This window comes from Camelus dromedarius, chromosome 18 (assembly GCF_036321535.1).
Source record: "Camelus dromedarius isolate mCamDro1 chromosome 18, mCamDro1.pat, whole genome shotgun sequence".
Taxonomy (NCBI): domain Eukaryota; kingdom Metazoa; phylum Chordata; class Mammalia; order Artiodactyla; family Camelidae; genus Camelus; species Camelus dromedarius.
In genome coordinates, this window is record NC_087453.1 from 21,396,009 (window position 1) to 21,421,379 (window position 25,371).

General features: G+C 54.9%; 1 protein-coding gene across 3 annotated transcripts in view; it reads left to right on the plus strand.

The window, feature by feature from the left end:
- The window catches only part of NOL4L (nucleolar protein 4 like), a 121,597-nt gene that overhangs the window by 37,207 nt on the left and 59,019 nt on the right, over window positions 1–25,371 (plus strand). For 2 of the 3 annotated variants that reach the window (XR_010376634.1, XM_031433992.2), the window contains exons 2-4: window positions 10,189–10,344; window positions 16,333–16,444; window positions 24,440–24,549. Coding sequence is in view for 2 of the 3 variants with exons in the window: in XM_031433992.2 (XP_031289852.2) it covers window positions 10,189–10,344; window positions 16,333–16,444; window positions 24,440–24,549 (378 nt within the window). In the remaining variant the exon portion in view is untranslated. Of the gene's footprint in view, window positions 1–2,685; window positions 2,702–10,188; window positions 10,345–16,332; window positions 16,445–24,439; window positions 24,550–25,371 lie in introns of those variants that run through there. The other variant, XM_064475772.1, reaches the window with a different exon arrangement.

A 25,371-nucleotide genomic window follows, 5' to 3' on the forward strand; every position in this document is an offset into this window, starting at 1 on the left:
GAGGCTACTGTAGGACAGGACAGGCAGGTTCAGAGGTGAGGAGGGCAGAGTCCCCATCCTCCCCACTGCCCAGCAAATGGAAAAAATGTTCACACCCGAGGCGGGCAGGTGGCTGCCCTACCAGGACTGCTCTGTGCACAGAAAACAAGTTCTTCTGGTATCAGCTCGAGTTTGGCAGGAAGTGGCTTTTGGGTGGCAGGAAGCTGGATTCAGCTCATATCAGCCCCGGCCAAGGGGCAAGAGAGTAGTTATCTGGGGTTAAACAGAGTTACTGAAGCGGGGCCCCAACACTCCATACCTGATAGAGCTGAGGGCACAGCCCACCCCTCCTGGTCATTTGGGATGTAAATGGGCCTTGGGATGAAAAGAGCTGCCACCCATCAAGTACCTCCTGGGCCCTAGACCCCAGACAGAGCTCATCACCCATATCCCATTACCCCCCACCAAATGTGCAGACTGAGACTCTGAGAGGCAGTGACTTCCCCGAGATCACTAAGACAAGTGGAGAGAGCAGGCCAGGGTAGGGAGGTGGGGGAAGACTGCAAGAAATCTACAAGACAAGAGAAAAACCAAGACAGAGCGAAGAGGAGAGGGAAGATGGGACTGGGATGGAGAAGGTAGTTGAATGAATGCATCAGTGGGAAGACTTCTGGAGTGCCCACTGCATGCCAGGCCCTCCCGTGGACATCCTTGACCTTGAGATCCTGAACTCATTTCCTGGAGGAGGGGAGTGAGAGCCACAGAGCCTCGCTGGCTAAGCCAGACCTGGAATCCAGGTCTGATTCCAAAGCCTGTGTTCTTCTGGGCGATGTTCCTGTGCCCACCTTCTAGGGAAGGGAAGTCCTAAAAGGGATGTCAATCACACGAGCTGTTTGCCTGGGTGCGCTGTTGAGGAACTCACAAGTTGGCCAGTGGAGAGCCAGGTTTCAAACCTGGACAGGGTGGCTGTGAACTCACGTGCTCGATCACATGATAGCATGTGCCAAGCACTATGCCAGAGTGACAGAGAAAGCCATGGCCCTGCCCTCAGGCTGGGATCCAGAGGGTTCAGCTGCTGATCTGAAGCCCAAAAGCTCTACCTGGCAAGAAACAGAGTCTCCCAACTCCCAGCCCTTGATAGCCTGTACCTACCCCCATCCCCACTGGGGCCCCTGGGGAGTTGGCTACCAGTTCTTCTGTTCTCATCCCAAAAGCAGCACCCAAGCTGTTCTCTGGCTCAGATGCTGATTTGAAGCTTGGTTTGCATGTCGTTTGCACATTACTCAGTGCATGTCAGAAGGTACGAATCTCCCTTTCCCAGAGAGGGCTGCTGGGCCCCCTTGCCCTCCTCCAGACAGCAAAAATGCCAGCCAGCTAGACAGGGAGCTGCGCCCTGGCCTCTGACAGCACCCGCCTGCTGCCGCCTCCCCCATTCCCTCCTGGAGCCAAATTTAGGCAGCTCTGCTACTGAGAGATGGAGTGGAGGCAGGAAATGGTGAGGTTGGAGACAGCCCGGCCTTGGCCCAGGCAGGGTGGGGCAGCCCCAGGGGTGCCCCTGTCCCTAAAGCCTTTGGCCCAACCTCCCCCCACCCCTCCTCCCACAGGAATGCGGCCTGGGTTGGGGAACGCTGGGTTCTCAGCTACAGCCCAGGGTGCTGGCTACCCTGGCCATGAGAGAGGAGGGAGAGATGGAGGGAGGGAGGAGGTCATGGCCAGGGCAGTGGGGAAGGGATCAGATAGCCTCCTCCTGCCCCAGACACCCGCCGCCACTGGGGACAGGAGCCTGCTCTGCTTCTCAGCACTTCCTGCCCCTCCTTGGCATGCCCCCCAGGCCTGATTGTGGGGTGGGGGGCAGGAGGCATAGTTGGGTCTGTAGGGACTGAACCCTCCCCAAAAGGCTCCATAAGGCTATCTCCTTGGGCTAGCCTTTCACCTTGGTGGTCTTTATTTCCCTACCTGGGAAATGGAGAGGCTGGCCTACAATGATTTCCAAGTGGCTATTCTTGCTGAGAGCAAGGGTTTCTGGGAGGTCTGGCAGAAATAAGGAACATGGCAGCGGCTTTAGGCCTAGAACTTCGATTTCTCAGGTATGGCTAAGAGAGGCAGCCCTTTACTGTTGTTGGGGCAGGATGTGGGTTGTCTGAACAGTGAAAGAAGACCAGGGCTGGACTACAGCCACCGGGAACCTGGTGGGTGGAGTTAACCGTTCTCAGTAGCCAAAAGCATGGATCCTGGAGTCTGTTTGCCTGGGTTTGAATCCCAGCTCCACCACTTTGTTCTCCATGACTGTGGGCAAGTTGCTTCAGCTTTCTGTACCTTGGTTTCCTCACCTGTAAGATGGGGGTAATAAACCTCCCCGGGCTGCTGGGAAAGTGAAGAGGTAGTGCACACATTAAGTGCACTATGATGCCAGCCACCAGTGTGACTGTTTTGTCTCCCAGAGCGGTTGGGAAGCCCCCGGAACTATAATGGGTGTGGATGCGATGGGGAGGCGCTATAGCTTGGTGGTTAAATGGGAATCGGGATGCTGGTTCAAGTCTGCGTGACCCTGGGCAAATGGCCACACCCCGCTGCTCCCTGGGCGGGGAACAGCAGAGGCGCCTACCGCAGAGGGTCTGTAAGGATTACACAGATCAGACTTGGCACGGCGCCTGGCACATAGCGGGCGCTCCCTGAAGGAGAGCTGGCCAGATCGAATGGTACCGCCCCGCACAAAGGACAGGTGGGCAGCGTCCCGGGTGGGCGGGAGCAGAGCAGGTGCGCGGAGAGTGGGGAGGCGGGGCCGAGAGAGGGGGAACGCAAGGGCTGGCGGACGCGCGCGCAGCAGGTGCGTGTCGAGTGGGCGGGGCCCAGCCCGGGCGGGGTCTCCAGGTGAGCGGGCGCGCGCCTGGTGACCCGAGACTCGGGGAGCGCGCTGCTCCGGCCCACCGCCGGAAAGCGTCCCTGTGTCTTTAACGCCCGTCGCCCCGCGTTCCCCCCACCCGCTTTGTGCGCCCCCTCAGCTGGGCTGCAGCGGCGGAGCCGTCCCCCCTGCACTGACAGCTGGTATCTAATTACTGTGTGAGAATGGAAAGTCAGGCTGTCCCAGCTCCGGGGAGAGGGGATTAACGTCTCCTGCAGAATACACTTCCTCTGGTGGGTTGCCATGGTTACTCTCATTACCTGCCTGCCCGCGAGGAGCCCGCGCGAGCCGCTCCAGCAGGCCCTCCGAACCCGGGCCCGGCGGGCGCGCGCCTCCCGGCCCCTCCCCACCCAGGCGCACGCGCGTGCGCCGTAGGGGCAGAGAGAGCAGCCTCACCCCCGCCCCGCGCCCCGCCCCCCGCCGGAGCAGCTGTCAGTGGCGCGCGCGGCCGGGCCAGCCCCAGCGCGCGCTGTCAACAGTCATTAGCGCGGGCTGCTCCCCTCCCCCTCCAGCTCCTCCTCCTCCCCCCGAGTCCGGGGTGGGGCCCGCACCTGGGGCCCCGGCTCGTTAGCGCGAGGGGCGGCCCGCCGCGGCCCCGAAGGGACACACCCGCGGGCCCTGCCTGGCTCAGGGCCTCCCCCTTCCGCCGAGAACACCCCCTCAGCGACCCCATTCCCTGCTCTTGGCCGCTCGGCCGAGGGAGGCGGGTCCCCAGAGTCCTAGAGCGCGCCCCTCCATAGGAGTGGTGACCGAGGTCATTTACGGATGTTTCGCCCAGGGTGGGCGCTATCTGCATCCTTTGGGTTCCCACAACTCTCCAGTGAGGTGGCAAAAGGCATTGTACATACTGTGGTCCCTCGACACGGGAGGAAACTGAGGCCCAAGTAGGGCAGTTCCTTGCTCAGGTCAGGGCTGGACTGTCCTTAGGCCTGTGACTTCACCTGGGGCACCTGCGCTCTCCTGGCACCCCCAAGGCCGGAATCCCGCAGCCAGGCCCCACCCTATCGTGCTTGAGAGTGCCTTAGCTACTCCCTCCCTCCATCCCTTAAACCAAGGTCAGTGCCCCTCTCCTGCCAAGAGGGGGACACTTTGGCCCACAGCAGTCCTTTCTCTTTGCACTCCTTTCCCCCCACCACCCTTTCCAGACATCTCAGAGTTAGCAAAACCAAGAAGAAAAAAAAAAAGAGGGGGAAAAAGAAATATTCAGAGCTGCTTAAAGGAATGGTATCCCTCAAAGGTAATGGCTGTTGTTTGGGGACTGATCCCAGGCACCTTTTCCTGTGGCCTGGGGTGTACATTTCCGTCCCCGGCGTGATTTGAAAGAAGATGGAGGTTCAGTGAAGCAGAAAGGAGGTCTTGGAATATGTGAGGCCTGTTCCAGATGGCAGGTGCGACGCGGTGGCGGCTCCGCACTAACAGTTGGAGATTGTGCACAGGGGTGGAGAAGAGGCAGGTGCTACATTGAGTGCTCTTTGCCTTGTTTATGTATTTATTTATTTAAGGGGGGGGTGGTCTCATCCCTCTGCCCCATCCAGGCCAACAGAGCGCAATGCAACTATGGGTCCAAAAATTCTGGTGTTGATTTTTTTATTTTGGAGTTTTTCGGTTTTGGCTTTGGTTTTGGTTTCCAGTCTGCAGTAGGTAGTGATCATAATGGAGAAAAATTCAAATACTGTCCTTGTCCCGCCTCTGTCAGTCATCTGATTGCCTTTTACAAACTGTGACTGGCTTCTCCTGGGGATTCTTGGGAGAGAATTTCTGGATATGTGGGTGAGGGTCTTCATTCTGGTTTTCAATTCTTTTCATTCTCTCAATTTAGTTTGGTTTTTAAATTTCCTCTCCACCACTTTCCTTTCCCTCTGAGGACCTTTTGCAGGAAGCTGACTCCTCCCCTTGGGTCTTCTTCCAGCCCTGCCAGGAGTTGGAATAAGACTTTGTGGGGACCCGGAAAAACTGCTACCCCCATTTTCAAAACCTTGGGCCTGCCTGAATTTATTAAAGTGTGGTTTGGGGCACAAGAGGAACAGCCACACTCCCAGAAGTTGGGAGGAGCATGCAGCTAATATTTGCAGTAGCTTTTGCCTGTAATCGCAGCCACTTAGCCGACTGGGGTGGAGCCACATCATCACATTTGCCTGTGCAATCAACCCCCTGAAGTCCTGGGCTCCCATACAAGTGGTGGCCAAAGGGGTGTTTCCCCAGATTCTGCTCATTGACTTTCTCCTCTGACGGCAGTCTCATTGCTTTTCACTCTTTATTGAAAGCTGCACCAAAAGGGCTCACCCTCAGGACTTTCTCTGTGGTTTCTTCCTTTACCATAGGAACCCAACTGAGAAATGTCCCCACTCTCTAGCCACATTCTCTTAATCAGGTCCCCATTGTTGCTGGAAAGCATATGCTACTAATATAGTGACGATGTTGCACCAAACGACACCCTGGTGTCCTGAAACGGTGAGCCCACCTTGATGAGCGTATAACTTTTTACCAGCAAGTGACTTCAGAATTCCGGTGATGAAAAAACTGTGATCCATTAGCAACTGGACCTGCCTTCAAAGGCAGGAGTCCATTTAAGTGGCTTAGTGGGGAGACAGGCAAGATTCACCTGAGGGATGACTCCCAACCGCAGCCTGTGAGGCCACCCAGGCAGGGACCTGGGAAGACACGCTCATCTCCCTCATAGGTTTGGCAGCCCTGGACGCAGCAGTCCTCCTTGTGCTGAGAATTCAGATCATTTGAGGAAACTGAGGAAGCCAGAAAAGACCTGTAAAGGGATGACCTGCTTAAGCATTAATTAATTTTACCAGAGAGGACTTGAAAATTGGATGTCAGGATGCTGGGCACTCCTGCTCTTTCTATCCATAAATCACATTGCATCTCTGGGCAGGTGTTTTGAAATCATACTAATGTCGTCCAATAATATTGCTTTGTTCCCCCCATTAGGAAAATGGGCCTTCACTAGAGAAGAAAATACTAATATATTAGGCCTAGCAGCACAGAACGTGTCTGCATTCATTATCCAATGCCAGTTTCCTTACTGGCTACCTCCCAGTCTCAATCATGGAGACATTCTAATCAGCAGTTCTCAAAATCTGTCATGCATATGAATCATCTAGGGGGACTATTAAAACCCTCAGAGTGTCAGATTTGGTAGGTCTGGGGTGAGACCTGAGAATTTCACTTCTAACAAGTTCCCAGGTGATGCCTAGGGACCACACTTTATGGACCATTGTTATAAATATTCTGAAATACCAGCCTTACTTCAGTAGACATTTGGTGATTTCCTCAATGGCTGGCAACCTGGCCTTTAGTTTAGAACCCAAATGGGCTGATTTTAAGGAAGATGGTGACCTCCGAGAAAGTTTGTAGCTCCATGAATCTTTAAAAACTATTGCCATGTCTGGTTTTGTAGGCCAGAGTCTGGCTGGCTGTTTTGGAGTTAGTCGTTTCAAAAGGATGTAGTATGTTACCATGGCAATATTCTTCCCCACGCAAGAAGGCCCCAGAGGTCGGTCCTGCACAACTGACCGTGTGTTTTTCATGGCTTTTCCCATGGGGTGCCGCTGGGTTCCATTCCATCACTCCTGGTTGGCATTCCTAGGAAGCCAGGGATCGTCTGGAGGCTTCAGCCCCACTTTTTATCCAGCCTGTAAATGAAGTGAGCTTCCTTTGTCAACCCAGGGCCCAGCTTGCTTAGGGCTATGGATCAGATTAAGCTAATTGGGGTACAAAGCAGAGGTGGTTGGCAGGGACATCCCAAGGCTATGGAGAAGGTGCTTTTGGCTCTCTTAATTAGCAGCTCTTGCCTTGTAGTACTGTGTCTGGATTCTCAGCTGGGAAAGGCATGCCTTTCCTGCAGCATGTAGCATGAAGGTTATTACCTCTGTGGATGCAGGGCATGGCAGAGCTGTCTGTGGCACATGACTGCCGTGGGATCCCTTTGTCCTCTTCCCACGGCTCTCCTTGAAGGCCACACAGATATCCTGGTGTTCCTCCCTCAGGGTGTCATACACATGGTGTCCAGGTGGCCCCAGCTCACCAGAGGACAGTTCAAGGTGTGGTTCTGCAGACCTTGTATGGTTTGAATTCTGGTTGCTACAGGCCCTCTCCTTTCCTGTGTACATCTCTGCAGCTGGGATAGACCGATCACAGGACCCAGGTTTGAACATCAGGGCAGATCACAACCAATTTTTAAAGAGGGAGCATCCCTGAAGGATTTCTCTGGGATAATTTTATGGTCACGTTGGGCCAGGTTTAACGCTGTTGGTTACCCACGTCTGCCTATGAATGGAGGTGGGAGGCCGAGACAGCGCCAGGCCAGGCACTGGGCAGTGTGTTTTGCTATTTAGTCTGGGTTGGTTAGTTACACCTTGACTTTAGGAAAGCTTATTCCCAGTCTGTGTGACAGCCCTTGGTATGTTACTTAGGAATTGCATAAGACTCTGCATCTCTTCTGATGGCGGATATTACCGCAGGGAACCCCTTCTGTAACCTGAATGGATCAGAAGGACAGAAGAACAGATTCCTAAACACAAAATGTCTGAACTCTGTGGGTCTTAGGGACGAGATGAACATTTACAAGCCTGTATGTGGCAGATGCCTGACTTACATTCTTACCTGAGTCTTGGAACATCAAACCGGGACTTTTTAGGCTCGTTTTACAGGTGTAAGGAAATTGAGTTTTAAGAAGTCAAGAAGTGACCTTCCCAAGGTCACCAGGCTGGTTAGGGGGCACTTTCCATCTCACCCATCTAAAATATCTTTTATCAGACTGTTTTCTTTCTCCGTTCGTTCCCACCAAACTTGATCTACTTTTTCCGGAAGTATCTGTGTTCTGGCGTGAAACGGTTTTATGAACAGAGAGGTCTATTCACATTTAAGCAGCTAAACCCATCATTATGCCTCTGGACTCAGACTATAAAGATGTTGTGGAACTACCCACCCCATTATACTTTTTAAAAAAATATACTTTTTAAATTAACCGACACAGAGAAGTACACAGATTGTAAGTGTTCAGATCAATGGCTTTTTATAAACTGAACTCACCTGTAAAGCCATTACCCCAGATCAAGAAATAGAAACCCACTTATATCTTCATTGTCAAGGTTCTTTTGTTTGTTTTTGCCAATGCGAACCTCTGGTTAGAAGTATATTGTAACTGACCCGTCAAAATACTCCATCATGGCAGTATTTGAAGACCCCCAAAATGCTGGTAGTTACAAGTCAGCTAATGAATAAATCAGTTACTCACCAATGAGCCCAGGACTTCAGAGGGGGACTTCTGAACATACCCTCAAGAAAGATAACAGTGACTTCTGAGAGAGTTTTAAGAATAGAAGAGTCGTGGAATTTTACAGCTCATCTCGTAAGTGAAGCTCAGGGAGGTTGACGAGTTTGCCCACAATCTCACAGCAAGCAGGCAGGACCAGCAGGCAGCTCTTCCTACACACACACACACACACACACACACACACACACACACACACACACACACACACACACACACACACACACACACACACACACACACACACACACACACCCGGGATGCGTGCTGAGAAGTCCCCATTGAAATGGATCCTGATTAGGAAGAAAGCCATTGGCAAGAGGGCCTGTACAGGGCCAGTGAGGTCACCACCCAGGGTTGTCGCTCACTGACCTGCCCACTAGGGTTTGGTCCCTAAGCCCCAAACGCACTTCCTCTCCCATCTGCTCTCTAGTGGGCTGCTGGCAAAGAAACAGCCCTGCCATCCTGTCATGGCATGTTGAGAAAGTTGCTGGGTAAAACCAAACCCTGTCTGTGGCCGGAATGTGTTGTGAGTGAGTGTCCCATTCAGCGTGGCCTCTATTCTCCCCGGACGACAAAGACAGAGGTCCTCAGCCAGCTCTGCCACTTACCAGCCACCAACCGGCAGGCAGGTCCCAAACCCTAACAATCTCCCAGGCTCGTTGTGATGCTCAGCCCTCTCCTCACTAGGGAAGCTTGGCCATTGGCAAAGCACTGCTTAATGACAGTATTTATCTGGCAGTTCCTATGGGCCGGGCTGGGCGCTAAGTACTGCGCACACATCTCATTTACTCCTCTTCGGAGCTCATGGAAAGATGCTTCTGTTATCCCCATTTTCTGGATAAAGGACTTGAGGCTCTGAGAAGCAAAATAGCTGCTCAGGGTCACACAGCCACTTAAATGCATGGGGCCCCAGTGAAACTGGAGAAGAGTGTGTCCAAATTACCCTGCCTGGCTGCCACTGATAACCAGCCAGTCATTGGCAGTTGTTTATTGAGCCTACTGTGTGCCACATGTTGTTCTCAGTTCTGGCGAGACAACTGTGAGCCAAGAGAAACCCCCCCCTCTACCCCCCAAGTCCTCCACAAAGGGCTAGCGTTCTTGAGCGGGATCCTTTGGGGAAGAATGCTCTTGGAGATTTGTGAGATTTGTGTCTCAGGCACTTTTAAAGAAAAGCCTGCCTCCTTCTTCCCGAATCCCCCCCTCCCTACTCCTTGCTCTTCCTCTTTGAAGCACCCCCAGAGCCCTCTGAGTCTCCCCTTAGGGAGATGATGGCTGAGAGCCCCGTGTCCCTGAGATCCTGCTGCACCTTTTTGGGGCCAGCTGACAGCACTCATGCCAGCCCCTTAGGAGGCTCGGGGGGCCCATGGCCACCCCACTCACGTGGCCCTGCCACCTCCCCATGGCCTTGTGTCTGTTATTCTCTACATCTCTGCACACAAAGAGCCCGGGTGCTGCGGCTGGCGCTCAGCTGCTGGAGTGGAGTGGGGAGGCGGGCCGCGGTGAAAAGCTTTTCTGAAAGGCCAGGGCGAGGCAGGAGTCACCCAGGTGATCTGAGCCATTCCCCCAGGACCCCAGGCAGGACCACAGTGAAAGGTTACTGCTAATTGGCGAGCTCCTGATGGGGCCGCATCTATTTAGCACCCCCCACTTCCCCAGAGACTTCCAGGATGGTCTTGGCACAGCCTGTGATTCGAACGCTCCCCGCCTGAGTCTGGCACAATCTGTCTGAAATTGTGAACATGGAGGCTCTTGGTTTTTTAATTTGTATTTTCGTTGTTGTTTTTCTCTGCCCATTGTTTCTGATGGATTTAGGAGCAGCCTCCACCCCGACTCTGGTAGCTCCCTTCCTGCGGCCCTCGCAGCAGGCTCCTGCCCCCTAGACCCCCCCGCCCCCAGACCTACCATCAGAGGCCTTGCGGGGTCAGTGAGCCCTACGCCCAACCCAGTGCCCAGCCGCAGGGCCCAGCTCTCACCCCGCCATCATCCCTGACACTAACACAGCTTGTCCACCCTGTCGCAGGGGGCAGATGGCCTGTCGGAGCCGGAGGGCATCTCTCTGAAGCGGGTCGCTGTGGTGGAAGATTTCTTTGACATCATCTACTCGATGCATGTGGAGAGCTCAGCGGAGCCAGGCAAAGCCCCCAAGCACGCTGGGCAGAAGAAAACCTACCGAGCGGTGAGATTTCTGTCTCTTTGCCTCTGCTGGCAGCCCCAGGCCTTGGCAGGAGGCCATGGGCTCCGCACATGTTGGGCAGGGGGCGGGGCGGGGAGCTGAGGCGTGATGAAACGGCCTTTGGGGACCCAGAGGGGCACAGGGCAAGGGCATGGCAGCCAGAGATGGCTCTCGGGGCGAGGGGGCGGGCTCTGTGGTCTGAGCACAAAGGAGAAGCAGGTTGAAGGGTGTGAAAGGGAGGGAAGGAGAGGGACTGGGGTGGGGGCACAGGAGGGAAGCCCTCCTCTTCCTGGCTTCTGCTTCACTCCATCCCCTCAGCTCCAGCCCGGGGCCAAGGGTGAGACCGCAGGTGGGGGTGGGAGTGGCTAGATAATAATAACAGTAAAAGCTTCCCTGGCATTCACTGTGTGCCAAGCCTGTCCCAAATACCTCCTGAGTGGGAGTTCACTCAGTCCCCAACAGCCCTGTGAGTTCCGTACTAGAAGTTCCCCAGGGGAAGTCTGGGGACCTGGTCTCCACCCTCAAGGAGATCACAGTTCAATTTAGGCTGGGGAGGCTGAGAGCAAAACTAAGACTCGAGAAACAAATGTCTCCAAGATAAGCTTTGAGGGAACAAGGACCCAGGTTCCTGGGTGTTCAGCAAAGGCGCCTCCAGGCACCAACGTTAAGTGCTAAGCCAAGGGAACTTCATGGAGAAGGTGGCAGGTAAGCTGGCATTCTAAGCTTTGGGTAGGCAGTAGGGAGCAGAGATGGCAGTCTAGAGTGGGAAACATCACACATGGGGCAGCTGGAGGGGATGGTGGCCAGAGCAGAAGGGGCCTTCCCGGGATCTAGCCATCTTCCTGTTGACCCCCATTGCCATGGCTTACGCCCAGCTCTGAACCACTCGAACACCACTAAACCAGTAAAGCCAAGCACTTTATGTTCATTCAAGCCTCACAGCAGTCCTGTGACAGAGACACTGTGGCCGCATTTCACAGTAAAGGAAACTGAGACCCAGAAAGTTAAGCTACTAGCCTGCGGTCACATAGCACTGAAGTGGCCATCACGCCCCTCTGCATTGACTTGCTCTCCGGCTTCCTAGATACTTGCCCCTCAGTGACTGGGCTTCCTCATCCAAGGCAGACATGAACCCACCCCCCGCCCTAAGTTCTTTTATAAATAGCCTTGGAGTGCAGCAGAGGTATATAAGTCTATCGTTTTCCCCATATGGCCTGATTTTTTTTTAAAAAAATCCAACAATCTGGTTTGTCCTTGTCCTCAGAAGATGGCTTTTGCCCTAAATGAGCCTTAAGGAAAGACCCATGTGCCAAGGACCTCAGAGAGATAAGGGGTCAGGCTGAGGGAAGCAGGAGATGATTGTACCATCTGCCCCCAGCCCTCCTGCTTCCCAGCACCTGTGCGCTGGGAAAGGACTTGTGGGAAGGCAGTTCTGAGGGTATTTCCACAGGAGGATCGTGAACCAAGGGAGGGATACCCAAGCTGGGGCCCGTGTGGGCCCCTTGGTACTTATAGGCCCCGCCCACTTTCTCAGCACTGAATCCACCGGTGCTGGAAGCTGCATGTGCCGGGCTCTGCGCTCAGCACTTCCCCTGCACCAGCTCTCTGAGCCATCACGCAGATGAAGGTTATATGGATGAAACAGGTGCTACCATTAAACCTCGGTTTCCAGATGAGGAAAATAGGGCCCAGAGAGATGATTCCACCTGCCTCGAGGTCACCTAGCCGATGTTCGGACCCAGGCAGCTGGCCCCAGAGCCCAAGCCCTGACCACCTCATGTCCTGTTTCTCTACAAACCTCCTGTGGGCAGCTAGTGAGCCCACCGAGTTGCTTTTTGAGGGGGACAGGTTTGGGCCAACCGGACCATGTGACTTCTCTGGTCCCCTCGATGCCCAGCCCCAAACCTCACCGGTAGGCACTTCCTGGGTATTTATGAAGGCTAGGGTCTGCGACCTCCATGCTGTGGAGAGGGCAGGGCTGGGCTGGTCCCCCCAGGCTTTGCATCTCCGGGCGAAGCGGACATCCAGCCCTTGGCTTGGCACTTCCTGGCTTCTCGTCCATATGCCCGCCGCGTGCCCCACTTCCCGCTGCCCAGCCTGGAGCTGGCACATGATTGGCGGCAAGCCAGCTGGGCTGCGCACAGAGCTGGAATTTCAGCAGCAGGGCCAAGGCGGAGGGAGCAGGCCAGGCCCTCCTGCAGGGGGTGTGGGGCCGAGGGGGCATCCTCCCCTCCTTCCTCCCCTGGGTGCCTCCCCTCCCTTCCCTCCTCCTCCTCCCCATCTGTCACCCTTCTCATGCCACCTTTTTCCTTTCTGGGGGGTGGGGGTGGTGCCTGGATGCTTTTGTCCCCTCTCTTCACCTTCTCCCATTTTCTTCAACCCAAACCTAGCTCCTCAGCCCCACCTGTGCCTGTGGAAGGAGACCCCCTCAAGGAAATTCCTCGCTGATGGCTGCAGAGAGGCACAGCCTGGCACTGCGGGGTTTGCATCAGGACCTTGTGAGGGGTTTTTGGACCTGTCTGTGTGTTTTCTGGCAAACCTGAATCCGTGGACTGTCTTGCTATCTCTGGGGCACCTAGAACTTTCCAGATTCTTACAAGCCTGGAGTACTTGAGGGAGCAGGGGACTGGAAGGGAATGGGCAGGCTTGTTCGGGGAATTAAAAGAGGCACTTCCTTCAGTGGGAAAAGAACTTTCTTGCACCTCCCACTGTCCAGCAGTGGATCAGAGAGGGCAGGTAATGAGCTCTCTGAAACTGGAGGTCTATGAGTCAGGGGTAGGTGGCCATTCACAACAGACAGTGAAGAAAATTCCCATCTTGGGCAGGAAGCCCCTGCCTTACTTTGCCTCTGATATAGTGTGGCCCCAGGATCCCAGGGAGTCTTGCCAGTGTGGGGCAGAGGGGAAGTCTGGGTTCCACAAATTCCCTGAACCCATGTAGAGGACTGGTTCCTTTTCAAGGCGCATTTCAGGTGTCTGCACCCATCTGAGTTAGTGCAAGCCCCTTTGCTTCCTTCCCCTTGCCCAGGATCCTGGTAGGCTAGATCGGGTTCTGGAGTCCTGATCTGGCTGCCCAGACCACTTTGGAGTTGGGACCAGATGTGGTCAGCAGCTGCTCCAGGCCCACCACGTGCTAATCCACCCGCAGGGCAGAAGGAGGATCTTGTAAAGTGGTGCAAATCCCCCCAATTGGCCTCATCTGTCTTTGTCGGCCTCTGAGTTGGGGAGCGAAAATGGGGCCTTGCAAGTCAGCGACTCTGCAAATAGCTTCTGCTCTCCCTGCCAGCAAAATCGCTCTCAGTTTTTACCACTAAGAAAAACGTAAAAGGCAGATTCATGTACAGGTCTCAATGTCCAGGCAGAAGGCCCGAGAACAAGGCAACAGACAGCCCAGGGCCTCCAAAGGCAGCAGGGCGGGGATAGGGGTCCTGGAGCTTCCCCTTAAATGCAACAGCTCTGTCTTTATCTGTTTCATGTTTTGAGCTTCAGGATAAGAGTCTATTTCCAGAACAGTGTCTGTAGCTCTAACACTATCTGAAAACCGCCATTCTACTGACTAGGGCATCAGCTGGGATTGTCCTCCTCGTTTCAACTCATCCTGTGGTCCTGTGGCCTTGGGCATCCGTGCAGTCAAACAGAAGTGGAGGTCCCATTTCTCACGTGGACAAGGCAGGGACGGGAACCAAAAGATGCCCACAGAAGGTTGAAGGCCCTCGTGGGGGAAGGCATCCTCCTCCACACCGGTCCCAGCAGCAGCATGGAGCTGGCCTGTGCACTCTACTGACTCCCCAGGGAGCTCTTAGCAAGGCTGCAGACATTCCAGCCATGCAGGGCAGGGCTTCCCTCCCTGGCCCTCAGATAGTTCCAAGGACTTCTCACTTACCTGCCTAGGGTCCACCCCACCTGCCCCTCCGTGGGACACAAGGCCAGGTGTGTGCCCAGTGCACCCCCACCCTGTGGCACACCAGCCAGCCTTTGCATACTGCTGGTCCCCACCAAGGCCAGGAAGCTAGGGCTGCCACTCTGGCCTCTGGGCAGGGCCCTCTCTGGGAACCATCTTTATAGCCTCAGGGGGGCCAGGCAGCAAGCAGGACTTCGGCCCACGCCACAGGCAGCCCTCACACAGAGCAGCCAGGCCAGAAGGCTCCCCCTGAGCCCTACAGAAACTCTGTCTCTGCCCAGCGGCTGGTGAGCTCATGTAGTGAAGTAGGACTGTCCCAAGAGTATCAACCTTTCTTTCTTTCCCAGCAGACTGCCACCCTCTTCCCCCATGTCCTCGGCTCAGCTCTTCTGAGGCCTGACCTGGGATGCCACACCTCGGGCATCTAGGAGCTCATCTGTTGGCCCAACTCAGCCTCAGCCTTCTACTTGCCCCAGTGGGCGTCTTTGCCTCTTGCCCATTTACTCCTGCAGCCATCAGCTCCTCAGCAGGACCCATCCCTCCCCACCCTGCAGGCCCGAGAGGGACAAGCCGCCCCTGAGATTTCCAGGCAGCTCTGGGCCGGGGATGAAGATGTCCGTGTGCGTGTCAGGAGAGCCCCATGCCTCAGCCCTCACACCCGAGGAGGATGGGCCGCACACCCTCCCATCTACTGGCTCCAATCAGAGAGCAGGGGTTTGCCCTTGTCCCTGACCTCCAGAGGAAGGCAATCAGACAGGGAATTTGGAAGGGAGATAACTCATCAAGGAGCCTGCCTGCTCCGCAGAGCATCAAATCAGCTGAGAAATAACAACTGTGTCACCAAAATTAACTCTGCGTTTGCAGCCGGCCGCCAGGCAGGAGTGGCCCCTGGAGCTCCACAGGCAGTGCAGCCTAAGCTGGTCCTCCAAGGGCCTGGCTGAAGCTGGAGGCAGCCTCCCGGCATCCCCCAGACCCATTCACTCTGCCCCACCCTACCCCGCCTCCTGGCCAGCACAGAGATGGAGCTGGGCGCTCGTGCTTCCGGGAGGAGCAGACCAGGTGCCGTCCTGGAGAGCAGCCCTCTCCTGCTGTGAGCTGACGGCGCCCTTGGCCAACTTTCCTGGCTGGGCTGCGGCGAGGACGGCAGAACGCTGGGTTGATGCTGCCCCTTAGTGGAGAGGAGCGGGAGGGCCTGGGCTCCGGGAAACCTGTGAAAACCAGCAACTGGGCTCCCTCAGCCAGGGAGCCTGGGCCCAAGAGGTCCTTCTGGCCCCCTCACGCAGTCAAAACAGGGCCAGTGGGTTTCCCAAAAGCCAGAGCAGGAAGAGAGGGCTGAGTATCTGGGCCCACACCCCCTTTTCCCTATTCCCCCACCCAGTCTCTTTCTTGTGTCCCCTCCCATCTCTTTCACCTCCCCTCCCACACTGCTTACTCCTCCTCCCCACGGGGGGGGGGGGCGGGGGGAGGTGACTTAGAGCTCAGGCTCTAGTCTGGCACTGATCTAAATTGCTTTGTGACCTGAGACCAATTGGTTCACCTCTCTGGGCCTCATGACCTTGCCTAGAACACTGGGGTCCCTGAGAGCCTGTCCAGTTTGAAAAATCTGATCCCTTGGCATCAGCCTTTCACAGTGCTCTTGATCTGTGTGTTACGGTGGGAAAAGCTTGTAGAGCCGCGGTTCTGTTTATTGGCCTGGAGCTGGCGGACTTATAAGTGGGTCTCAGTTTAACTGTCTCTAAGAGCGGAAGTTGTTTCCTCCTCAGCTCATTCCTCAGTAGCAGCAATGAAATGTTCTGAGAGGGATATCACTTACTTATTAGAACATAGGTTAGATGCGAGATAATGTTTCAGTGTTCGGGTTTTTCCATTTTTAAGCTCTTTTAATTCAGAATTTTAAAACTAAAGGTATTCTGCAAAAGGACTGACTCATTACCACGACTGTGACTCCAGGACATCTGCCACTTGCTCCTCAAATCCCTGCCATTCCTGGCAAAGGCCAAGTGCCTGCCACCAAAGCGCAGCCCTTGGTGACCCGGTGCCAAGCCACTTCCCCACAGATCCATATAGCAGCGAACCTCCTCTCTCCCCCAGATCGCAGAGACCTATGCCTTCCTTCCACGAGAAGCCGTGACCCGGTTCCTGATGAGCTGCACGGAGTGTCAGAAGAGGATGCACTTTAATTCCAATGGCCTGGAGCCCAAAGGTAGGGAAGGAGGTGGGTGTGCTGGAGGCTCGGGGGAGGCTGTGTGGGGAGAGGCTCTCCCCCCAGAGGGGCCTTCCCTTTCCTGGCAAGGACAGAAAAGTGCACGCCCAGCGGTTGTCCCAATTCCCAGAGGCCAGTGTGGGTCCATGGAGCTGCCCAGAGAACCTCATTTTAGGTTCCTTTTTTTTTTTTCTTTTTAACTTTTTAAAATGTCAAGTTTCACTAAAAACCAACAGTACATTCCTACCACCCTTCAAGAGTCTTCTTTCAGCAAGGTCCTGGGTGGAAATGGTCACCTCCTCCTCCCATTCCCTGAGCTCTGTAATTCTTGTCACCCAGGTCTCACCCCAGCCAGTGTCCACATGGGTCTACTCTCGCTGACCCCACTCTACACTCTCTGAGGACAGGAGCACACCCCTCTTTGCGTGCACCCTCCCCCCCGGTGGCCACACACTGCCCATTAGTAGGCCTCCCTAAGTGTTTGTCCCCCCACCACCTGGTGCACACCCGGGAAATCTGTGGGGATTGGTGAGAATTTAAACTGCCCAGAGTACTTGTGACCAGCTGAAGCTGATCCCTGGACCGATGTCCACTCTCTCCAGCTCCGCCCTGCCCAGTGAGATGTAGCAAGGACCCCTATTTCAGTCCCCCCTAAACCTCAACCGAACATCCCAGAGGCCTCCAGTAGGCCTGGGCCATCTGTTCGCAGGTGACTTTGGCACAGTGAGACGGGCCGATATGTTTGGCTGGTGTGATTATAAGTTGGCCCCCTGAGAAATGGTGCCCAGGTAGGTGACTTGTCAAGGTGACTTCTAGGCCCCACCTGGGCATCAGGCCTGCAGGTGTTGCTGAGGTCGGCGCATGTTTGCCTGAGGATGGGAAACACCACCAGACACAGGGAAACACCGGCAATGAAGGCTGCCGACAACAAAGGAATTGAAGCATAGTGTCAGGTGGGGTTTTCCTCCATCAGAGTGGCCCCTGATGCCGCTCCTGGCCCACTCACAGATCCAGAGGCTTTCCTGTCCGTGGGGGCCATTCGTCCACGGCCACTTCACTGAGCACAGCAGAGAGCTGCTGAAGTAAGAGGGAAAGGAATTAATTTAGTTAATCCCTCACGAGTGCTGGGTTCCTGGTTTAAGAGAGGGGCTCCAGGGCCACACTGGGTGGGTTCAAACCCCCGCTCTGCAGCTCCACAGCTGTGTGTACTGACTTTACCTCTCTGAGCCTCGCTTTCCTCATCTGTGAAATGGAGTTGAGTGGCACCTAGGTCAGCGGGAGGGCAGGGCTGATGAAATCTGAAAGTTAATCCCTGTACCTGGCACAGGGCTGCTGTGCTGGTGCTGTGAGCTGTGGCTGTGGCAGTTACTGTGATAACGCCCGCCCTAGGCCTGAGTGAGGCCCTGCCCCATGTGGCCTGGCCCTGGCTGGGCAGCTGCAACCCCTGGGCCAAGACGGCACTTGGTGCCTGTGTGTGGGCCAGGAGGCTTTCCCTGCTGCTCTCCCCACGCTGCCGGGCTCTGGGTCCCAGGGGCGCTGGCCCTGGTGCTGGTTGCTTGGTCCCTGCCCACCCGTCTGTCTGTCCCTTCCTGTGCTGTCCTAATTGTTTCCATAGCAACTGGTGGAATCCAGCACAGGACCGCTCCCCTAGGGGAACTGAAGCAGGCCAAGAGGGGCTGGTTTGTCGGCTGCTCTGGGGTCTGCAGGTTCCATCTCTTCTGCTCCCTTCTCCCTGCTGGTGTGGAGGATGGGCCTCACCTCCCCCATTCCCCAGGGAAGGCTGCGAGGTCTCCAGGGCTGCATCTTCACTCCTTCTTGTCTGAGGAGGATGCTGAGCGCAGCAGCAGCTTGCTTCTTCTCTGGCTGCCACCACAGTGTCCCCACCCCAGGGAGGGGAGAGGAGGGGAGGGAGGTGGAGAGAGGCTTGGTGGGCTCTGTGCTGGAGCCTCTCTGCATCAGCTTGCTGCGGCAGAACGGAGGGCAGGCAGAGTGAGGCTGCACCGTGCCCATCCTTGCCCGTCCTCAGATGGAATGCCACTTCCATGTCCCTGGGAGTGGAGCTTCCTACACAGGCAGTGGAGGAGATGCTGAGGGAGCAGGAGACTTGTGGCCTCAGTATCTCAAAATGTGGGCTGGGAGTCTGGCAGGCCCGGTGTGCCTGCTGTTCCCTGCTGTGTGTCCCTCAGCAGGTTCAGGGACCTCTCTGAACATCAACTGCTCCTAATAGCTCCTACAATCCTCTGAGGTGTCTGTCTGGGTTTACAGCTGAGAAAAGGAGGCACACAGAGGTGGTGTGGTGAAATCACTTGTCTGAGGTCCCCAGAAGGCAGAAGTTATCTTCCCATCAACAAATGGGAGTAAGGCTTCCCTCTTGGGGTTTTCATGAGACAGCAGTTGAATTAAACGAGCCCATTCTGTAGGGCGCCTGGTCCTCTGGGTGCCTAGGGAACATCAGCCTGTCCACCCCCAGCCACGTTGTTGCACCTGCGCACAAGACTGCCAATGTCAAGGTGTCCCAGGGGGAGACACAGTCAGTCATTCACCCAGGTGAGCACCCTGGGCCCACAACCTGGCTGCTGGACAAAAGAGAAGGGTTTGGTCTCTGGAGCTGCCAGTGGAAAGCCTTAGAGGCTGAAAGGCTCCCCTGTCTGCTTAATGGCCAGAGGCGTTAGCGTCGGGACTCGCCAGCTGGCAGGTTCTCCCTTCTCCTGCCCCAGCTGAGAGCCTGGAGATCCTATCTCCGCCCACCATGCAGGCCTCTCTGGATGTGGTCAGCTGCACCGACCCCTCTTTCACAGACACCCCTGCCATGCCAGCCTTCCCTCCTCCCTCACCCGCCCTCTGGGAAATCGGAGCTGGCCTCAGAGGCAGGCCCTGTGTTCCTGTCCCAGGAAGGTGGGGCGGGAGGGGGACAGGGAACAGGATGGAGACTTCTCAAGGGGCTGCTGGGAGAACGCCTCACTTCCTGGCCTCGTGTTATAAAGAAAGAAAGGAAGCAGAGCAGCGTCCCCTGCTCAGTGGTTTGTCCCCGGCAGGGAGCGGGGGCCTGGACTGTCCTGTGCACCCCCCCTCCCCACCGTCAGCGCCAGGAGCACAAACAAAGGAGGCTGCTGAGGATCAGGAAGTCCGAGGATGGGAAATTCCAGGGCCTCCCGGGGGCGCCACGCTCCTCTTCCATCAGCCCCCGGAACCAGTCCCTGGGTCCACGTCCAGGCAGAGAGGAGACGGAGATGAGACCACGATGTCCCTGCGCCCAGCCCTGGCTGCTGGGAGAGGGGCCTCGGGACATGTTTCACTTTTCTTTGATGTGACAAAATACTGTGTGAGCAGCCACAGACCAGGAGTTAGCAGCGGGCAACACCAGTTACCCATGGAAGGGTCCCTTCCTCAGCAAGAGTCGTCCACTCAGGGGGTGGCACCTTTGCAGCCAGGCCCAGATTCCTCTGTGTGGTTTCCAGCGCCCTCCCTGCCAGGCCCCTCCTTGCTGTCCTTCCCCCAGAGGACCCCATTCTGGCCATTCCTTTGCCCCTGCAGTCTTTCCTATGCCGGCCTGTCCTCTCAGCTCTCAGACTCATTTGCTGTGTGACGAGGAGGTTGCATAGCCTCCCCAGAAGCCATTGCCTCATCTGTAAAATGGGGGTTTTAACAGATGTTCTTGGGAACATCCCGCAGGAGGGTCTGTGTGGCACTCCTTGCGGGGCTCATAGCCGTCATCTGAGTGGGGGAACCTAAGTCCCGTTGGGGTCCCCTCTCCACACAGCTGCCTGGAGCGATCCCAGAGCCCTCCAGGCTGTTCCTCCTCGGAGTGCTAACGCACTCGCCATCAGTCCCGCCCTGCTGAGCACAGGGCCGTGCCTGCGTGCTTCCTCACGCTGTCCCCACCCTGAATGTGCACACATGAGTGCTCCTTGAAGACTTGCTGACCTATATTGATTCGCTTCCCTGCGATAGAGGTTTTTTTCTTCACTTTCTGAGCCGGACCCAGGCCTGTGATCTCTGGTTCCAAATCTGAAGCAGGCTGGCCAGTCCCTAGGCTCCACTGTGCCAGGCCTTCATCAGTCGCTTGTCCCTCAGTCCCTGGCCCTGCCCCCGAAAACTCTCCTCAGCACGCAGAAGCTATGGATGTCTCTGGACCAAGGAGTTCTTCCATACTGTAGGTAGAAACTCATGATAATTTGACCCTTGTGTTCCACCCGGGGGACCAGGGCCACCACCTCAGCTGGAATTTGCGTTGACTGATGAATGCTGCTGGAGCCCAGCCCCGGAGGTCAGCGCTCGGCTTGGCCCGGGGAGCGCCTCTGCATCGCTGGTTATTTTCAAGGCCTGTAAAACTAGGTCTAGTGCTTGGGCTGGTTTCAGTTTTCCTCGGCAAAGTGGTGCTGAAACATTTCTTTGGGTGGTTCCTCTGCCTCTCTCAGCAGTAACCTGGATTGTTTCGGCTGCATGACCCTTACTAGCTCCTAACCCACCAGTGGTCTCAGGTTATTTGTATTGGCTTGGGCGTGGCCACTGTATTTGTTGACCATAACGGTGTCCTGTCCCGTCTCAGCAGAGCCCAAGGAAGCCACTTCTTTGTTTGTGTGTCCACCTTAGCTCATCCCCATCCCTGTGAGCGCCCGACTCCACCAAGCCCCCACTGGCCCTGCCCCTTAGCCCTTTCCTCCTACTAAGCTGATCCTCTCTGAGTAGGGTGCTTACTGCCCCCAGAACTGTGCAGCTCCCTGCTGCGGAAAACCCTGCCTGCCTGTCTCCTTGCTGTGGTGTGGCCGAGCACTGACCTCCCACAGCCAGCTCCCTGGCGCATCCCCTCACCTGGAATGTCTCTCGCCTGCCAAGGTCCTGCCTCCCCAGTAGAACTCACTGCTGGAACTGCAGATGCAAGCATTTCACTGCACGCTGATCTCTGATGGATCTGTGTGTGTGTGCTTGGATGTCCCCACTTCCTCAGACGAGGACATCCCACCCCCTCTTCTTGAGCTCTCCCTGCTCACCTCTGGGCACCGGAAGCAGTTTCTGATCTGTGGACATGCTAGGGTGGGAACAAGCCAAGGAAAACCCCTTCTCTTGCCTCCTAAGAGAGCCATCTCAGCCACTGTGGGTTTCTTCCCTAAACCAAGCTGTACCTGGCTTTTTAAAAGTTACCTTTTTGTAAGTAACAGCATTTCAGATAGGACCTGGGTGACCCTCGGTAAAGGAACACAGTGTCGGGCCTCTGTGGACAACAGAACACAGAGCATCGCCCTGGCACCCGACTAAGCCTTCATTTGAGGCTCTGATCCAGGACCCATAGGATGAGGGAGCCCTTCTCACATACCATTTCATCTAACAACTCTTCACCAGACAACCACGTCTTTGAGGAAATGAAACGGAAACAGCAGAATTTTCCATCTGAAGACCTAAGATCTGAAAACAGGAACCATGGCTCTTTTGAGTGACATTGTCTCAGTGTAGCTACAATGTCTGTCTCAGGTATTGCATCCAACCCCATTGATTTGGAGGAGAGGTCCCAATGTGCCCCTAGGTTGCAGGTCAAGTCTGGGTTGATGGCGGGGCTCAAGGTCACAAAACACATTTAATTTCCCCACAGCATCGAGCATCTGGGCCAAAGGGGCTGATATACACTTGTGTCAGAGAACCCCCCTGCCACAGAACCAAGAGAAGTTCTCTCTTTTTTTTTTTTTTTTTTTTTTTCAAAAAAGAGACGGGTTTGGCCCATTTCAATACAGTCTGAGACATTCTACTAGTGAGAGTTACCTCCTTCTGGAAGAATAAAAATTCTGCACATGACAACCTAGCTTTAAAAAGCAAAACAGAGTTCTACATTTCTACGAAACTTGATAAGAAATGCTATTTGAGCTGCACGGTCACCGGAAGAAGACCACCTCAGACTGCACAGAGCCCGTTCTCTGCAGGCTATTCTGCCAAGTAGGAACTTCCCTGGTGCCCTTTGGGTATTTTCACCTCCCTGTTTGCAGGGGCCTTTCTTCTTTATTGTGGTAAAATATTTATAACATAAAACTTGCCACATGAGTAATTTTTAAGTGTACAGCTCTGTGGTGTGAGTTATATCACTCCGTTGGGCAATCATCACTGCTATCAATTTCCAAAACTTTTACATCACGCCAAACAGACACTGTGGTGCCGTGAAGCAATAACTTCCCACTCCCACCCCGACCCACCCCTGCCCCCAGCACGGCCCTGGGTTATTCCATTCTACTTTCTGTCTCTACGAATGTGCCTACTCTGGATATTCCATCTACGTGGACTCACACAGTATTTGTCCTTTGGCGTCTAGCTCCTTTCTGGCCTGGGCTCTGGTTCTGGAGCAGCAGATTCAGTGAATCCATGCCTTCCTCTACCTTGGCCCCCTTACCCACGTTCCCTCCAGCCCATCTCTCAGGCACAGTGCTGACAGCGCTGATGGTGGAAGGCAGGCTCTGGTCCGTCCAGAAGTCGCTCCCACTTTTCCAAGCACTGCTCAAATCACAGCCCATGAACAGAATGAGGCACCAGGGGAACTCTGGGTCAAAGGCCTGGCACCTTTGGCGGCAGAGGGAGGAGGCAGCCAGAGAACAGATAAGCAAGACTATTCCCCGGGCAGAGCTCGAAGCAGGGTCAAGTGACTAAATGACCTAAGGAGGCCCCGCCTAGTGTGACGGGTCCCAGCAGGTGGCTGCAGGATTTTGAGCTTGGTCAGAGCAGGAGACATCTGAAGGGGAAGCTGGGCTGGGGAGAGAGGTGATGGGCTCCCTTTGAATCATGCTTCCTGTCCTCTTGACATTCCTGTGCCATCGCAGTCCCTCCTATATGGCACCCACAGTGGCACCTAAGGTGCTGGGCAGTGTCCCCTGCAGCAGCCTTTGCAGAAGGCAGCATGGCCAGAGATTTTAAGAATTATCGAGTATTCCTACCCTTTTACCCACGAATTCCCACATCTTGAAATCTGCTCTAAAGAAATGATCAGAAATACAGACCAATATTCATGCACAAAGATGCTCCCTGCAATGTTTATAATAGCCCCCAATAGGAAACAACCTGAGTGTCCAGTCATAAGTGAATGACTTAAGGAAAATAAGATGAAATAGTACAGAGCTGTAAAAATAATATTTGCAAAGCAAAACAAGATTTTTGATGGTGGGGGCAATGCCTATGACAAAATGCTAAGCCAAAAAACATTTTTTTAAGCAGCCTATAGTTCTCTATATGCATTATGATATCAAGTATGTAAAGAAGAGAAATCACAAGGAAAAAATAAACAGAAGCATATGCCAAGCTGCTTGGTGCAATTACGGTTTTTTAAAAATTTTCTTTACATCTTTCCACACTTTGCAAATGCTCTACAAAAAGAACATGCACTACTTTGATCTTCAGGACAAGACAGCAAGAAATGGGAGGAACAGTGCTCCTCTCCATGTGATTATAAAGGAACTAGAATTTAGAGGGTACTGGAGACCTGGCCCAGACCTGTGAGCCACGTGGTACCCAGCGCTGCTGGGGGAGAGGGGGTGGGGGATGGGGTGTTGCAGTGTGGCATGTGAGAGGGCTTAGGACCAGTGTTGGAAACTTAAATGTCTTCAGGAGCCTGGCAAGCATCATAACTGAATGCAAGTGTGCAGAGCAATAGGAAGGAGTGGGGACTGGCAAAATGGAGAGCCCACTCCCCATCTAAAAGGAGCAGCCACCGCTCAGCTGTGGTGACTGTTTGCTGCAGAGGGAATAAGGACCCTCTGCAGCCAGATCTTCCAAGAAGGAAGAAATCCCTAATTTTTTAAATGTGAGCTTTCTTACTATACACCGGCACCTAACTGAAAAATACTTTAAGTGCCATGCAGTCTGCATCCACAGGCCAGATTCCGTGGGTGAAACCCTGGTCAGTGACCTCCAGCCCACTCCCCCATCTTCCTCGGGCTCAGTGTTGATCTCCCCACGTGGGTGCCAGGGTGCGGGGGCCCACAGCACAGGCTGAAAGGGGCTTCCTTTTGTTCTTTCTGCCAGAAAACGAGCCTCCCTCTCCTCTGGTCTCCGGGATCATCGATTACAACATGCCCCTCACCTCCACATACCTGAAGCAGATGAAGCTGCGTGTGATGAATTCCCAAGAGCAGGTAAGGCGTCCGGCCCCCTCCCCCACCCAGAGGCGTCCTGACTTGCCTGGATGTGGTTGATCCTTTCCAAGACGTGGGGCCACAGCCTGTGTAAACACACTGGAAATCAAAGAGGCCCTTATCTGGTTATCTGGACCGTGCAGTCCAGGCTGAGAGGGGAGTGAAAGAATGTGTTCCTAGTTAGAGGGTCCGCTGGGCAGACAACCCTGCCAGGTCTTCAGTGAACTTTCCTTAAGGGCAGGGGTGAGAGAAGGGGTGGGTAAGAGCAGCCGCCCTTGGCTCCTGGGTGGTTCTCTCTCTGCTCTGCCCTTTGTCTGCTAGGTCCTTGGTCTCCTTTCCCCAGGGAGGTTGGGGGTGGGGGGGAGCTGGCCGCCTGCCTGTGGCCTCTGTCACTCTTGGGGCCCAGACTGGCCAGGAGGATGGGCCTTGGAGGGTGGCCCGGGTGAGATAAGGCCCTCGCTCGCCCCCGCCCCCCCACCCCACTGTCCAAGACTCCTCAGCTATGGATTGCCAGGGGCTGTCAGGCACCATGGAAACAGGCTATGAAAAGAAAACCTCTCCTGCCTGCCTCCCCACACAGTCCACCTTCCAGCCCTTTGCAAAGCAAGGAGTCTGACTGTCTTTCAAAGAAGGACTAGGTGAGCGCCGCCCTCTCCCTCTGCCACTGCCCAAAACCAGAGTAATAATTTCTCACCTCCCGCTGCAAATTTTCTCATCTGTTGTGACATATAAACCTACCATATCTTTGAGGCCTGACTAGGGGAATGATTTCTTTCTCCCCCGTTGAAAGTCTGACTTCCAGCCCTGGGTGCATGCCGTCCC